This window comes from Carassius gibelio, chromosome A8 (assembly GCF_023724105.1).
Source record: "Carassius gibelio isolate Cgi1373 ecotype wild population from Czech Republic chromosome A8, carGib1.2-hapl.c, whole genome shotgun sequence".
Classification (NCBI taxonomy): domain Eukaryota; kingdom Metazoa; phylum Chordata; class Actinopteri; order Cypriniformes; family Cyprinidae; genus Carassius; species Carassius gibelio.
In genome coordinates, this window is record NC_068378.1 from 22,864,373 (window position 1) to 22,878,265 (window position 13,893).

At 34.9% G+C, this 13,893-nt stretch overlaps 1 protein-coding gene across 3 annotated transcripts in view; it reads left to right on the plus strand.

Moving 5' to 3' along the window:
- LOC128018916 (phosphatidylinositol 4-phosphate 5-kinase type-1 beta) overlaps positions 1–11,115 on the plus strand; it is a 35,771-nt gene extending 24,656 nt beyond the window's left edge. For 2 of the 3 annotated variants that reach the window (XM_052604789.1, XM_052604790.1), the window contains exons 8-15: positions 1,600–1,793; positions 2,566–2,649; positions 2,790–2,838; positions 2,949–3,033; positions 5,355–5,510; positions 6,878–7,013; positions 9,445–9,553; positions 10,120–11,115. In XM_052604789.1, coding sequence (XP_052460749.1) covers positions 1,600–1,793; positions 2,566–2,649; positions 2,790–2,838; positions 2,949–3,033; positions 5,355–5,510; positions 6,878–7,013; positions 9,445–9,553; positions 10,120–10,122 — 816 coding nt within the window. In that variant the 3' untranslated portion in view covers positions 10,123–11,115. The remainder of the gene's footprint in view (positions 1–1,599; positions 1,794–2,565; positions 2,650–2,789; positions 2,839–2,948; positions 3,034–5,354; positions 5,511–6,877; positions 7,014–9,444; positions 9,554–10,119) is intronic. The other variant, XR_008185018.1, reaches the window with a different exon arrangement.
- The last annotated feature ends 2,778 nt before the right edge of the window (positions 11,116–13,893 follow it).

A 13,893-nucleotide genomic window follows, 5' to 3' on the forward strand; every position in this document is an offset into this window, starting at 1 on the left:
AAAATACATTTTGGTCCAACAGTACACTGACTGAACTGCTGTGAAGAGAGAACTGAAGATGAACATAGAGCCGAGCCAGATAACGAACAAACGATTAACTCATTCTCGAGTCAAGATCCGGTTGCATCTGTTTTCGGATCACCAGTACACTGAACCAAGAACCGTTTCTGTTGAACGCGTCCGATTTGAGAACTGAGGAGCTGATGATACTGCGCATGTGTGATTCAGCGTGAAGCAGACCGACACACAGAGCATCTGAACTGAACTGATTCTTTTGGTGATTGATTCTGAACTGATTCTGTGCTAATGTTATGAGCACAGGTAAACCGAAGGCTTGAATGAAGGCCAATCATCGCCAATGACGTCATTACGTCGAGCGCAAAAGAACCGGTGAAAATTTTTTTTCAACCGGTTTATTGAATCGAAGTGTCCTGAAGAACCGGTTTGTGGAAAAGAGCTAAACTTCCCATCACTACTGGTACTGGTTCTTGACTCGAGAACGAGTCAGTCTTTTGTTCGTTATCTGGCTTGTTATTTTTGGACCAAAATGTATTTTAAATTTTTCAACTAATTCTAGCTGACCCTCTGATGTCAAATGGACTACTTTGATGATGTTTTTCTTACCTTTCTGGACACGGACAGTATACCATTCATACATTTTCAATGGAGGGACTGAGAGCTCTCGGACTAAATCTAAAATATCTTAAACTGTGTTCTGAAGATGAACGGAGGTCTCACGGGTTTGGAACGACATGAGGGTGAGTCATTAATGACATAATTTTCATTTTTGGATGAACTAACCCTTTAAGCTTAAAACAATACAAAAAATTTTTTATTAAATTAATGCATTTAGCAGATGCTTTTATCCAAAGCAAACATTGCATTCAAGCTAACAATTTTCTCCTAACATGTGTTCCCTGGGATTCGAACCCCCAATCTTACACTTGCTAACGCAATGCTCTACCACTTGAGCTACAGGAACAAATTTCAAAAAATGTCATTTAATTTTTATATCTTTTTCAGCAAACAGGACTTATTATTTTAAGTATTTTTGCTTCTCCAGTAAATATATCGCACTGTTAGTTCATTCAGGATTTAATTTTGAAGTGGCTCTCTGAGCTTTTTGAGCTTTTTTTGTTTATCATTTAATTGCACTTTAATGCTCGCCATTTGGTTCATGACTCTGGATAAAACCTCAGATATCTGTGGAAACAGACAGGTGCTGGCATTTTCGCTCCACCATTGCTGTTTTTTCTGTTATGTTACTGAAATTGTGTATTACGGTAATGTGCAATGCCGCAAAATAGAGTTGCTTAGAGCTCTGTTAGTAGGGGTGACATTTTTATTAAAGTTAACTAAAACCAGAAAAAAAATTCTTAATGTACTTAAACTTATTTTTGCCAAGGCAACGTTTCTCATTTTCATTTGGTTTAACTTAATATCCTGAATTAATTTAAGCTCAAACGGAAATAAAATGATGTAGCCACCCTACACTCTAGGTACAGACAAGGTACATTCATCAGGAGGATTTTGACAGTGATCCTTGTCATATTGTGTGAGATTCATGGTGAGTTAAATGTTGTGTTGTATATCATGCAGGTGCTGGAGAGTTTTAAGATCATGGACTACAGTCTTCTGTTGGGGGTGCATATTCTGGACCAGAGTCACAGAGAAGGAGACGTCAACATTGTGGATGGGAAGAAGAACGTGGGACAGAAAGTTCTTTATTCCACTGCCATGGAGTCTATTCAGGGAGACGGAAAGGCGGCAGAGGCTTTGACCACTGATGACACGTGAGTCGCTGACATTAAAACCAGCGTTTGTCCTGTTCGTGTATATTCAAAATGGGTGCATTGCAAATAATTTTTTTTTATTGTGTGTTTTAGTAAAAAATATTTTGTTTTTAGCCGGTGAATGTCACAAAAGGGCTGTTATATTCCACCCAAAAATCTAAATAAAGAAATGTAAATGATATTTTACCTGAAGAAATGTTTTATTTATATACATTATTAATAGTATTATTTATATATCTATATGTATTCTAAAATAATGTATTATTAACTGTGGTATTTTTAAGCTGCCTTTAATTTATGATTTTTTATTTATTTATAATACTAATAAATTTAATAAATTAATAACTAATAAATTAAATATAAATTAAATTTAGTTAATGAAAATTGTATTTTATTAATTCATTTATGTATTACATTTATTATTAATTAATTTATCAATTATAATTAGTTTATATAATTTATATATCAAACTCTATATATATAATGTGTGTGTGTGTGTAATTATGTCTTTAAAAATTAAAAAAATAAATTACAATAATAAGTTAAAATAAAAACATGAATATAAACTTGTTGCATTATAGCTATTAGAATTTGTCACGGTGCAAAAAAAATATCTTATTGCCACTAAAAATAAGATTTATGTTCTTTATGGATTATTTATTTACTTATTTAGTGGTGAAATGGCTTGACTTGACCTTATGTGTTTTGTGAGATTTCTCAGCCACAAATAACTTATTAATATAATGTAAACACAATGTTTCTTTTTACACAGAATGGGAGGCATTCCTGCAAAAACACACAGGGATGAGAAACTACTCATTTTTCTAGGCATTATTGACATCTTGCAGTCTTACAGGTAAGCCTGGTGTCAGTTTTCAACAAACCCAAGAGCCCAAATGTCATGTTACACACCAGCTTACAGCATATTCCCTCAATTAATCTTTAAATGAACTCCCTCATCCCTGACGAGATCTCTCACTCACATTTCCCACCAAGATTCATGAAGAAGCTGGAGCACTCCTGGAAGGCACTCGTCTATGATGGTGTAAGTCTATATATCTCTCTGCTATCTTGCTTTATGAACAGACTTCTCATATCACTGGGGGAATTAAAGACGCTTCCTGGTTTTATTGTCTTGTATTCTCTTTCTCCTAGGATACGGTGTCTGTGCACAGACCGAGTTTCTATGCAAACAGATTTCTCAAGTTCATGGGCTCCAGAGTATTCAGAAAGATTCAGCGTAAGTCAACAACACAAGCAAATTGATTCAGTATGCAAGTATTCCATAATCACCATGGGTTACATTTTGAATGTTAAAGGTTATTAGTGCAACTTGCAAAATGTGATAATGCTGCACAAAAATGTGTTATTGGTTGTCATTTGTTAACATGAATTAATGCATTAGTTAAAGGTCCCCTTTTACGCGCTTTTTTGAAGCTTTGGTTGTGTTTACAATGTGCAATATAACATATGTTCATATTTCACGTGTAAAAAAAAAAAAAAAGTATTTTTCACACAATTCACCTATCTGTATACCGCTATTTTCACTGTCATAAAAACGGGCTGATGACTTCCTTGTTCTATATAGTACCTCCTTCAGAAAATAGGTAACGAGTTCTGATTGGGCCAGCGGTTCCTGTGTTGTGATTCGACAGCAGCTGAGCACGCACTGCCCTCCTGGTAACGTGATTGGGCTAGAACGCACGTGCTGGAGATGTATTTATAGTCACAGGAGCGTTTTTACTGACGAGATGCACATGAAAATCGCATTCGTTTTTTTGCACAGCCCTAACTAACATCTAGTTAACATAGCTAAACAGCGTTGCCCTTTGTGTAATAAGTTACAGAAACTGTTAAACGCACCAACTTAACAAACTGGTCGTTTTTTGTAGGCGAATTCTGTTAAATCAAATATCTCGCTTGGCATTGAACTTTGAGCTTTAGAATTTTACAGATATTATTTATACTCTAACAACAACATTACACACTAACTAAAGTTTAAAACATGGGATCACGAAGAAGGGGACCTTTAACATAAACTATGAACAATATATTTTTACAAAACTTTTTTGATGTGAAATACAGTCTTGTAAACAACAATGCAAATGCAAATGTTCATTTATTTGTTCATGTTCATAGTGCATTAATTCATTTTAACAGTAAATATAGAAATTAAGACTAATAAATGATGTAGAAATATTTTTCATTGTTAGTTAATTTTAAACCTTTTTGTAAATTGTTACTGATTATTAAACAAAGAAATAGTTTAAGTCTAAGAAAATAGTCAATAGTGCATAGTCACTGCCACAGTACCAGGATGTTCTGGGTTGTGCCAGGGTGTTGCTATGCAGTTGCTAGGTGTTTTGTAGGGGTGCTCCGATCACGATCGGCCGATCGTTATGCGCATCTCATCAGTAAAGCCGGTTTTCTAATCAGCGGATAATTCCATCAGGTGCGTGATTTCACATAGAGCAGCTGTTACTACACAGAGCCGTTGTTAATAGAGAAGATGCGCAAATCCACTTCATTTTCAGCGTTTTTTGGCACATCTTCTCAGTTAACAACGGCTCTGTGTAGTAACAGCTGCTCTATGTGAAATCACGCACCTGATGGAATTAATCGCTGATTAGAGAACCGGCTTTACTGACGAGATGCGCATTAACTATCGGCCGATCGTGATCGGAGCACCCCTAGTGTTTTGTATGTTATTCTGGCCTCTAGATTAAAAATGATCTAGCAATGGAATTAAAATTAAAAATAGAATTAATCTAATTAATAGTTGGAAAAAGATCATGATCATAATTAAAACTTCCTGTCAGCGGCAATACATAAGAACAGAAGTTGAGTCAATCTTCCAGCTTGAATGTAATTCTTTTTCAACTTGAATTTCATTACTAAGAACATTTTGAAACAACATTACATCAGTGCACACACAACAGCAGAACTTCTCCTTCCTCTCTTTCTACAGCTTTTCAAGAATCAGAAACTGTAATACACCCCATTAATCTGATTTTTAATACGTCAAATTAAAACAGCAGGATGTAGATTTATTTGTATCCTTTCTAATAAAGTTAGACAGCAGACTAAAATTTCATTTGAAAGTGAAAGTGAAAGTGAAGTGACATTCAGCCAAGTATGGTGACCCATACTCAGAATTTGTGCTCTGCATTTAACCCATCCGAAATGCACACACACAGAGCAGTGAACACACACACACACACTGTGAGTACACACCCGGAGCAGTGGGCAGCCATTTATGCTGCGGCGCCCGGGGAGCAGTTGGGGGTTCGATGCCTTGCTCAAGGGCACCTAAGTCATGGTATTGAAGGTGGAGAGAGAACTGTACATGCACTCCCCCCACCCACAATTCCGTCCAGCCCGAGACTAGAACTCACAACCCTTCGATTGGGAGTCCAACCCTCTAACCATTAGGCCACGACTTCCCCCAATTTCACGGTCTAATTGTCTGCTGCCAGGTAACAGTTAGGGGAGAGTTACATCATCATATTTTCAGTTCAATTAGGACAATGTCCACAGTTAATCTCTTTGTCTCACATCCAGCAAATCGTTTCTCCCCGAGCAAGAGGGCACAGAACTCCATTTCAGCGCTGAAGTGCTCTTCTCAAGAAGTGCTGTCCTCACAGAAGGAGGAGAAGGCCGAGGAGAGGACGGACAGACTCGGAGGAGCCCATAGTCTTGCCAGTCTGGATGGACAAGGTGGGCAGCACTGACTATGAAAACTGCAAATTTTAGGGCTAGAGGACTTTTCACATGTGAAAATATTATCTGAGAGACATTTTCAACTCTGGATTGACATAATCATGGGTTATCATGTTTCATATTTTACTCTGGATTAGTTTAAATATAAAGTTTTCAGATTGTACATCTGCAAGGTCGGGGTTAAAGGGATAGTTCACCTAAACACAAAAAAAATTCTGTCATGATTTACTCACTCTTCACTTGTTCCAAAGCTGTATTAATTTCTATCTTCTGTTGAACACAAAAGAAGATATTTTGAAGAAGTTGACAGTAGCCGTTGACTTCCATAGTATGGAAAATAAATACTATGGAAGTCTATGGCTGTTTGGTTACCAACATTCTTTAAAATATCATCTTTTGTGTTTTGGAACAAGTGGATGGTAAGTAAATGATGACGGCACTTTCATTTTAATGTTCATATTTGTTTATTTATGAGGTCAACAACATTGGCCAGGGTTAAACATGGCATTAGTCTGGGGTTAAACTGATACCCTGGGTTAAATGCAGTGTATAAAGCCCTAGATTTGCATCCTATTCCATCACTAAAGACAAATGTTCATCAGTTCTTTCACCATTTGCATACACAAACAAGAAGTGTCTGCTTTTTTATTTCATGCAATATCTTTTGGAAAAACCCTGAAAACTGAGCTGCCATCTGAGACATTTTTTCCAGACAGTCATGTCTTCCTCATTCAGTTCATATTTATTACTTGAACACAAACCTTAGTGCTGAGCAGCAGAAGTTACCCAATGTCTTCGCATTGACTTTTTGCACTGCTGTATTAGTCATTGGCTCGGAGCAGCTGCTGGGTGTGAATTATAATAAAAAATGTGCTATCTTCCTGTTCAAAAGTTTGGGGTCAGAAGATTTTTTTCATACTTTTATTTGGCGGGGATATATTAAATTGATCAAAAGTTAGAGTAGAGACAATTTAGAATGTTACAAACTTTCTGTTTTAAATCAATTCTGTTCTATTGAATGTTACTCATCAAAGAATCCTTAAAAATTTATCAGTTTTCACAAAAATATTAAACGCTGTTTTCACCATTGACAATAATAATAAATGTTCTTCAGCACCAAAGCAGCATATTAGAATGATTTCTGAAGGACCGTGTAACACTGAAGATCGGAGTAATAAAGCTGAAAATTCAATGTTGACACCACAGGAACATAAGAAACTTCTTTCAAACATGTTAATATCTTGCCGACTCTAAACTTTTGAACAGTACTTTAGTTACTTTTTCATGCACTGTACATTTATTCATCCAATACATGTTTCCTCCCAGTCAGCTCATGTGGTTGTTATTGTCATCTCATACTACAGTGTTCTGGTCCTATAACCGTCCTGACCTGGTCCCTCAGACTCCTTACCCGTATGAAGCCTCTTCCTTGAGCCACACCCTCTCCCCGCCCTCTATTTACGTCACAGATCGGTACCGGGAGGCCAAATCAAATGAAAGGTGATACCTTTCACACACATCTCACAGACCTTCAGACCCATAAACCTGACACACACCTGTTACCCAAACACATTTGACTTTTTTTTCCATGAAACACAAATGGTGAATTTTTTTAGCCACATAGTGACTATACTTAATGACTAAACATTAAATTCAGATTCATCAGTCAGAATGAATTCAATTCAAGTGAAACACAAGTTATGCATGTAAACACAAAGTTGAACTCAAGAACCAGATTAGTTCAATTCATCAGCAAATGAAGTTCTGTGAACTGAATCACTCTGCTTCATTTTCAAGATCTGATTCAAAAGATTCCTACACTAATCCAATTTTGCTACTTCTCTCATTTACACACCAAGGAGAGCTAGATATCATGATTTTAGTCATTTCATTTCACTTTCAAGTTGTATAGTCTACTTTTATAGTGCTTTTGAATCCTTTTGGAGCCTAACATCTTCATTCATTGTAATTGCATAGAAAAGACCAACAAAGAATTCAAAATCCTTTTGTGTTCAGCTGAAGAAAGAATGTGATTTGGGTTAGGAATGACATGAGGTAAATGAAATGAGGACATCAAGTTATAATGACAAACCAGATCAGTTCAGTTCATTAATGAATTTTTCAGAGCAGCTGAATCAATTGATACATTCAAAAGATTCAGTTCAAAAGAATCTTTCCTTCACAAATCAAACTTATCTCATGGAGATTCACACCAAGGAGAGCTAGATATCATAATTTTTGTGATTTGATTTCAGTTTCAACTTTTATAGACTACTTTTATGGTGCGTTTAGAGTCCTTTTTTAAGCCTTAAAAACTCAATTTATTGTAATTGCATGGAAAAGAGCAACAAATACTTCAACATCCTTTTGTGTTCCACTGAAGAAAGTAGAAAAGGGTTAGGAATAACATGACAGTTAAGTAAATAATGACAAACCAGATCAGTTCACTTCATTAATGAATCATTCAGAGCGAACTGACTCAACTGTTACATTAAAAAGACTCATTCCTTCACAAATCCAACTTTGCTATATAAATAAACAACCAAGAAGAGCTAGATATCATGATTTTTGTCATTTGATTTGAGTTTCAAGTTGTATAGACTACTTTAATAGGGTATTTGAGTCCTTTTTGAAACCAAAAAAAAATCTATTTATTGTAATTGCATAGAAAAGAGCAACAAATACTTCAAAAAGTTATTCTGTTACAATGAAGAAAGAGTTATGCAACAAGAGGATTGGATAAATTACGGCAAATATTTTGTTTTTGAGTGAACTATTCCTGTAACTCACCAGGTCACCTTTAATATAATCAAACAAAGTCACAATGTCACACTTTGAGATCAATTTCTTATATCCAGCTACAGCGTGAGCAGTTGTTACACTTGTTCTGTTACTGGATTCTGTGTGTTTGGTTTTCATTGATCTCCTCACTTTTGACACGCAGCCGTTTTAAGAGGAATTCCTGTGAAAAGACCTCATAAATATTTCACCTGACGAATATAATAGAGCTATTGTTTTATGACACACAATACCACAAAAGGGGGCATCCTGGGTTCCTCAGCTTGAACAATGGTTACTGAGTTAAAAGAGCTTTGTCAGATGCTATCCTGTTGACTTAATAAACATAATAGGTTAATTAGAGGTGGTTGCTAAGGCAAACACAACTATTGTTATTGCTTAGACTTAATGTTAGGGATTTACAATGTTTCAGATGGTACGTTTGGGCTCACTAAGTTTTTATGCTCACCAAGGCTGCATTTATTCGGTTAAAAATACAGAAAACTGTGTAAAAAATTGAAATGTTATTACAATTTAAAATATCTGTTTTCTGTTCATATATATTGTAAAATGTAATTTATTCCTGTGATGCAATGCTGAATTTTCAGCATCACCTGTCTTTAATGTCACATGATCCTTCAGAAATCATTCTAATATGCCGATTTGCTGCTCAAGAAACATTTATTATTATCATTATTATATAACAGTTATGCTGCTTAATATTCACAACTGATTAACAATTTGCTTGAATCCCTTCTTGTTGAATTCAAGTATTAATATCTTTCAAACGTTTTTGATGAATGAACACCCTTAGCGTCTGAAATGTGTTTTATGTTCATGAGGTGGGCGAAGGTCTGGTTGCCGGGGCAGCAATAACTCAAGATTATTGATTATTGCAGGAAATAAATAAATAAGCACATTCCAAAGTGGATATATATGGCCAGCGCTTATCTGAAATTGAGTCACGGTAATAAGAAATATCACCACGGAAGTGCTTTCTGTTGTGGTCTCAAACACGGCCGTCCGAATTCCCTTAGATCAGCTGCGGCATTTATGAGGCCACAGGCTTTGCTCAATTCATGCTCAACTGTCATGTTTTGAGGACTCTTAATTTGTAACTTGAGTTTGTTTGTGCTGTTCTTCTGATGTTCAGATGTGCCTGCTCAACTTTTACATTGGAGAACAGTGCCATCTGTCTGACATCGGCGCGAAGCACCATGGACGCAGACAGAGATGATGACTCAGTTCTGGGGGTCTACTTTGTGAGTTTGTATCCTTATATTGTATATATAAACATTATATCCTTATAATGTTTAAATATCAGATTACATTCCAAGTTAATATTTATATTATATTCCAGTTTATTTTTATGTATAATAATAATAATATTAACAAATATTTATAAATATCAGATTAAAGTTACTGTATAGGCAATGAAAGGCTAGTCAGTATTACAATTTATTATATTTTTTAAAATAATAAATAAGTATAAATAGCATTTGTAGTATCAATAATAACTTTCTGAATTGAATCTGATATTATAAATATTTACAAATAATAACATAATAATTAAAATATTCATAAATATTTAGAAATATCAGATTATAAAAATTTGTAATATATTGTGAACGTTATTCTGACACTATTAACATGTAACTGCTATAAAAGTTTGACCATGCTGGTAATCTTAAATAATCTTTCAAGCATTTTTTTAATGATAATTTTTTTTTTGTAATAGAATATGAAATAAATGATAAGCTTTAGAATTTAATCTGATATCTGATTGAAGATAGATGTTTATAAAACATGTTGTTGATCTATTTTCCAGTAAGGAGCAAAATGAGATGATGTTTCATCTCTACCCTCCCAATCGCCTGCCTTTGAATCCTCATGTGCAGAGAGCGCCACCTGCTGCCACACATAGAAAACATTCGCCCATACAACATGAGCAAACTGGATCTGTATCTGTACATGAGATCACAGTGCTAAATATTTCCTTGGACTGGTCGGAGGGATTATGGCTACAAGATTTCAGATTCATGGACATCCATAACCAAATGCTTTTGTAGCCCTTACAATACATGCAGCTGTGGCATCAGCCTGAAGAGAGATGCCACGTCACGTCATTCATCGTTTTGGAAACATGCAATAATTATGCTCCTTTGATATGCAAAGATGTTTTTTAACAGCTATCCTTGTTACCTCCTAAAGGATCTAGTCTTTAGTGACCTAGAATGCAGTGTTGGCGATTCAAACTCTAGGAAACAGAGATGTTCAGATATTTTTAAATGTGCAATCTTCATACATTATACAAGTGTGTGTTATCGTAGTTCTCCGCACTGGAGTAATAATCCCGATGATGCTTTATTTCCAAACAAACACAGTTTGTAGGAAAAACAGATGTGTGACTTTATTTCTCAGACATCTCTTATGATCACAAATGTGTCATGTACTGTAAATGTAGGAGTGTCTTTGTAACTTCATCAAGCGCAGATTTATGCTGGTACATCAACTCCTGATAATCAAGAGTGGGATTCCCATCAGTAGTGTCCATTATTTACATATAACCAGATGCCAGAATGTTTTTATGTGCTCAAATGCAGATGAGAAGTCAGTCTTTTATGTGGGGACGGGTGAGTTTCATACACGCTTTTACATTCTCTCAGGAGATCCTTTTCCTAGAAGCGTCCAAATGATTGCTTGATGTTAGATGCTAGTGCACTTCTGATTTTTAAATGCCATATCAGAAATGTCTTTTGAATATTATTATTGCACCTTTGTTTGTTTTGAGGCCATAATTTATTAAATCATTATTTTAAATTAACTTTGTGTTGGTGTCAATTTTATGTCAGCCAGTATTTTATGGGTTTAGATCTCTGCCACAATTCTGCACACAAAATATATTTTGAACACACACCAGTGCATTTTGAAAGCGCGCAGTTTTGAGGAGAAAATGTTTGTGTCAAAAAGAACGAAGTATTTGGAGCGCACCAAACTCAAAATCAAGTTTTGGGTTGTGTGCAGACCTTTTCTTTTGTGCATGCAGCGTTTCACCAGCTTGCTCCCTTGATGCTGGCCTTCAGTGCTCTCTGTACCATAATTACAGCCAATCAGAGAAGAGGCTGCTAAATTCTAAATGGACTGCCCTGAAAACCAATCACAGCATTCCCTGCATTACTGATGACAGCGAAAGAGGTCAAATACGGGGCATGCATAATTATTTTGCAAGTTGATATTCTGGTTATATTTTTTCCCAAGTACATTTTACCAATTCCAAACAACATCAATCTTAATAACTACTATTAATATTAATATCACTTATAACCGTGTATAATTATTAAGCAGCAAATCTCGAGATGGACTAAAAATTAACTGTCATACTTACTGCCAGATTCAGGAAGATAAATTCTTCAAACAAGTGGTACAAGAGGATGTGGTGATGGTTCTTCAAGAGTCACTCTCAACTTATCTGGTATATATATATAAATATATATGTATATATATGCAAAATTGATTTTCATGTACTCTAAATACTTTCTTCTTTGTGAGACAAAAATGTTCTCCACAAAACTCAGTTCGCATGCGTGCAAAACACACTTTTGCTCACTTAAAATATGATCCAGCACAATTGTGGCAGAGATTTAATCCCATAGTATTTGGCCATTTTGACATTATTGCGACATGCATTTTTTGTAAATAAATGTCAATTTTATTTCTGCAAATTTGTATATATTTGCTCCCATTATGTACATAGAGTATGATTACATTAAGTTAGGTACAGTATGTACTGACATTCAAATGTTTGGTGTGTGTTTTTAAAAAAAAAGAAATCTCTTGCACTCACAAAGGCTGCAATAAATTGATCAAAAACTCAATTAAAGCAGTAATATTGTAAAATATTACAAGTTAAAATAACAGTGACAGTTTCTATTTTAATATATTTTTAAATGTAATTAATTACGGTGGTGGCACAGCTGAAATTTCAGCATCATCAATGCAGTCTTCAGATACACATGATCCTTCAGAAATCATTCTTATACATTGATTTGATACTCAAGAAACATTAGAAAAATATAAATCTTTTGTAAATATTATAAATGTCTTCAATGCAACTTTTGACCCATTCAATGTGTTTTTCCAAAGGAAAAATATTATTTAATTTTTTTTTTTACTTTATTATTTCCTGACCTCAAACAGTATATTAATGTTATACTACCAGCTTGCTTAGATATAATTATCTATATTGCCAGTGAAAACATCTCATCATTCATTCCCTTTTATGTACAGTATACATAAAATGTAGTTGTGAAACAGTTTTCACTCAGAAATTGCTAGTAATTTTCACAAATAATTACAAAGAAATGGCAAGCAAAAGATTAAATATGTATAAATATGAAATAGTATTTATTTGTTAATAATCTTCAATTACAACATGAAAAAATATGTTTACAATAATAGGGATGGCAACAGGGCATGTATAGTGATTTTATATTAATAATTGAATAGATCAGGCTAATAAAAAATTTATTTTAAAACCACAAAATATTTCATATGATATCGATACAATTCTTTTTTTAAAATAATAAGCAGTAGTAGTAAGCAGTAATCAGTAGTAATAAATCCCGGATGTTTGCAAGATGTTTGTTTCATTGTAACCAGTGGTGGACAGTAACGGAGTAGCTTCGTTACTGTACTTAAGTACATTCTTCAAGTATCTGTACGTAACTTTTACTTTTACTTCACTACATTCCAAAGCATAAGATCGTACTTTTAACTTCACTACATTTCATAAAACATATCGTTATTCCCTATAATATATCACGTGCTCCGACACGCAGAAGCGGTGTCTGATTCATAATGAACGAACTGAGTCTTTTCAAAATAAACCTTTAAATCGGATCGCGAATCGCACCAAACGATTCGTTTACGAATTAGAATGATCCGATTGCAGCTGTTCTGGAGTCGACCACTCACTGATTCAAATGAACCGTTTAGTGTGAGTCTACAGAAGTAAGAACCGTGAGATCTTGTGAGCGCGTGCGTCTGATGTTGCTAAAAGTAAGTTATTAATGTCGGAATTTAGGATTAATTATTGTAACTGAAAATCATATTTTTTATTATTTATTTTATATATTTTATTTTGATTATTATTACTGAAATACAACCTTTTTTTGTTTCAAACAGTTCATTGAACAATAATAAATGAAGTACCTGAAGCTGACAATGAAGTAAATAATAATAATAATAGTAATAATAATTAGCAAAGATGATTAATTTAGCGCTGTAAACGCGCGTGTGAGGGGCAGAGACGCGCCGCGGAGCGTCAGACGCGCTTGAGGACCAAACACAGCAGAGCGGTAGGAAACTTCACTCCTCTCTCTTTTACTATAGCGATTTATTTTTAGATACGTGATCTGAGTCCTTCATAGAGTTATAGAGTTAGAGTTATTAGAGAAATATAATTATTTTTTACATTCTTTGGTCGAAGTTTTCAGATCGGCAATTCGGAGCCTGTTCGCGACTCCGTTGATTCAGATCGGCACTTCGGAGCCTGTTCGCGACTCGGTTGATTCAGATCGGGACTTGAGAGCCTGTTTGCGAC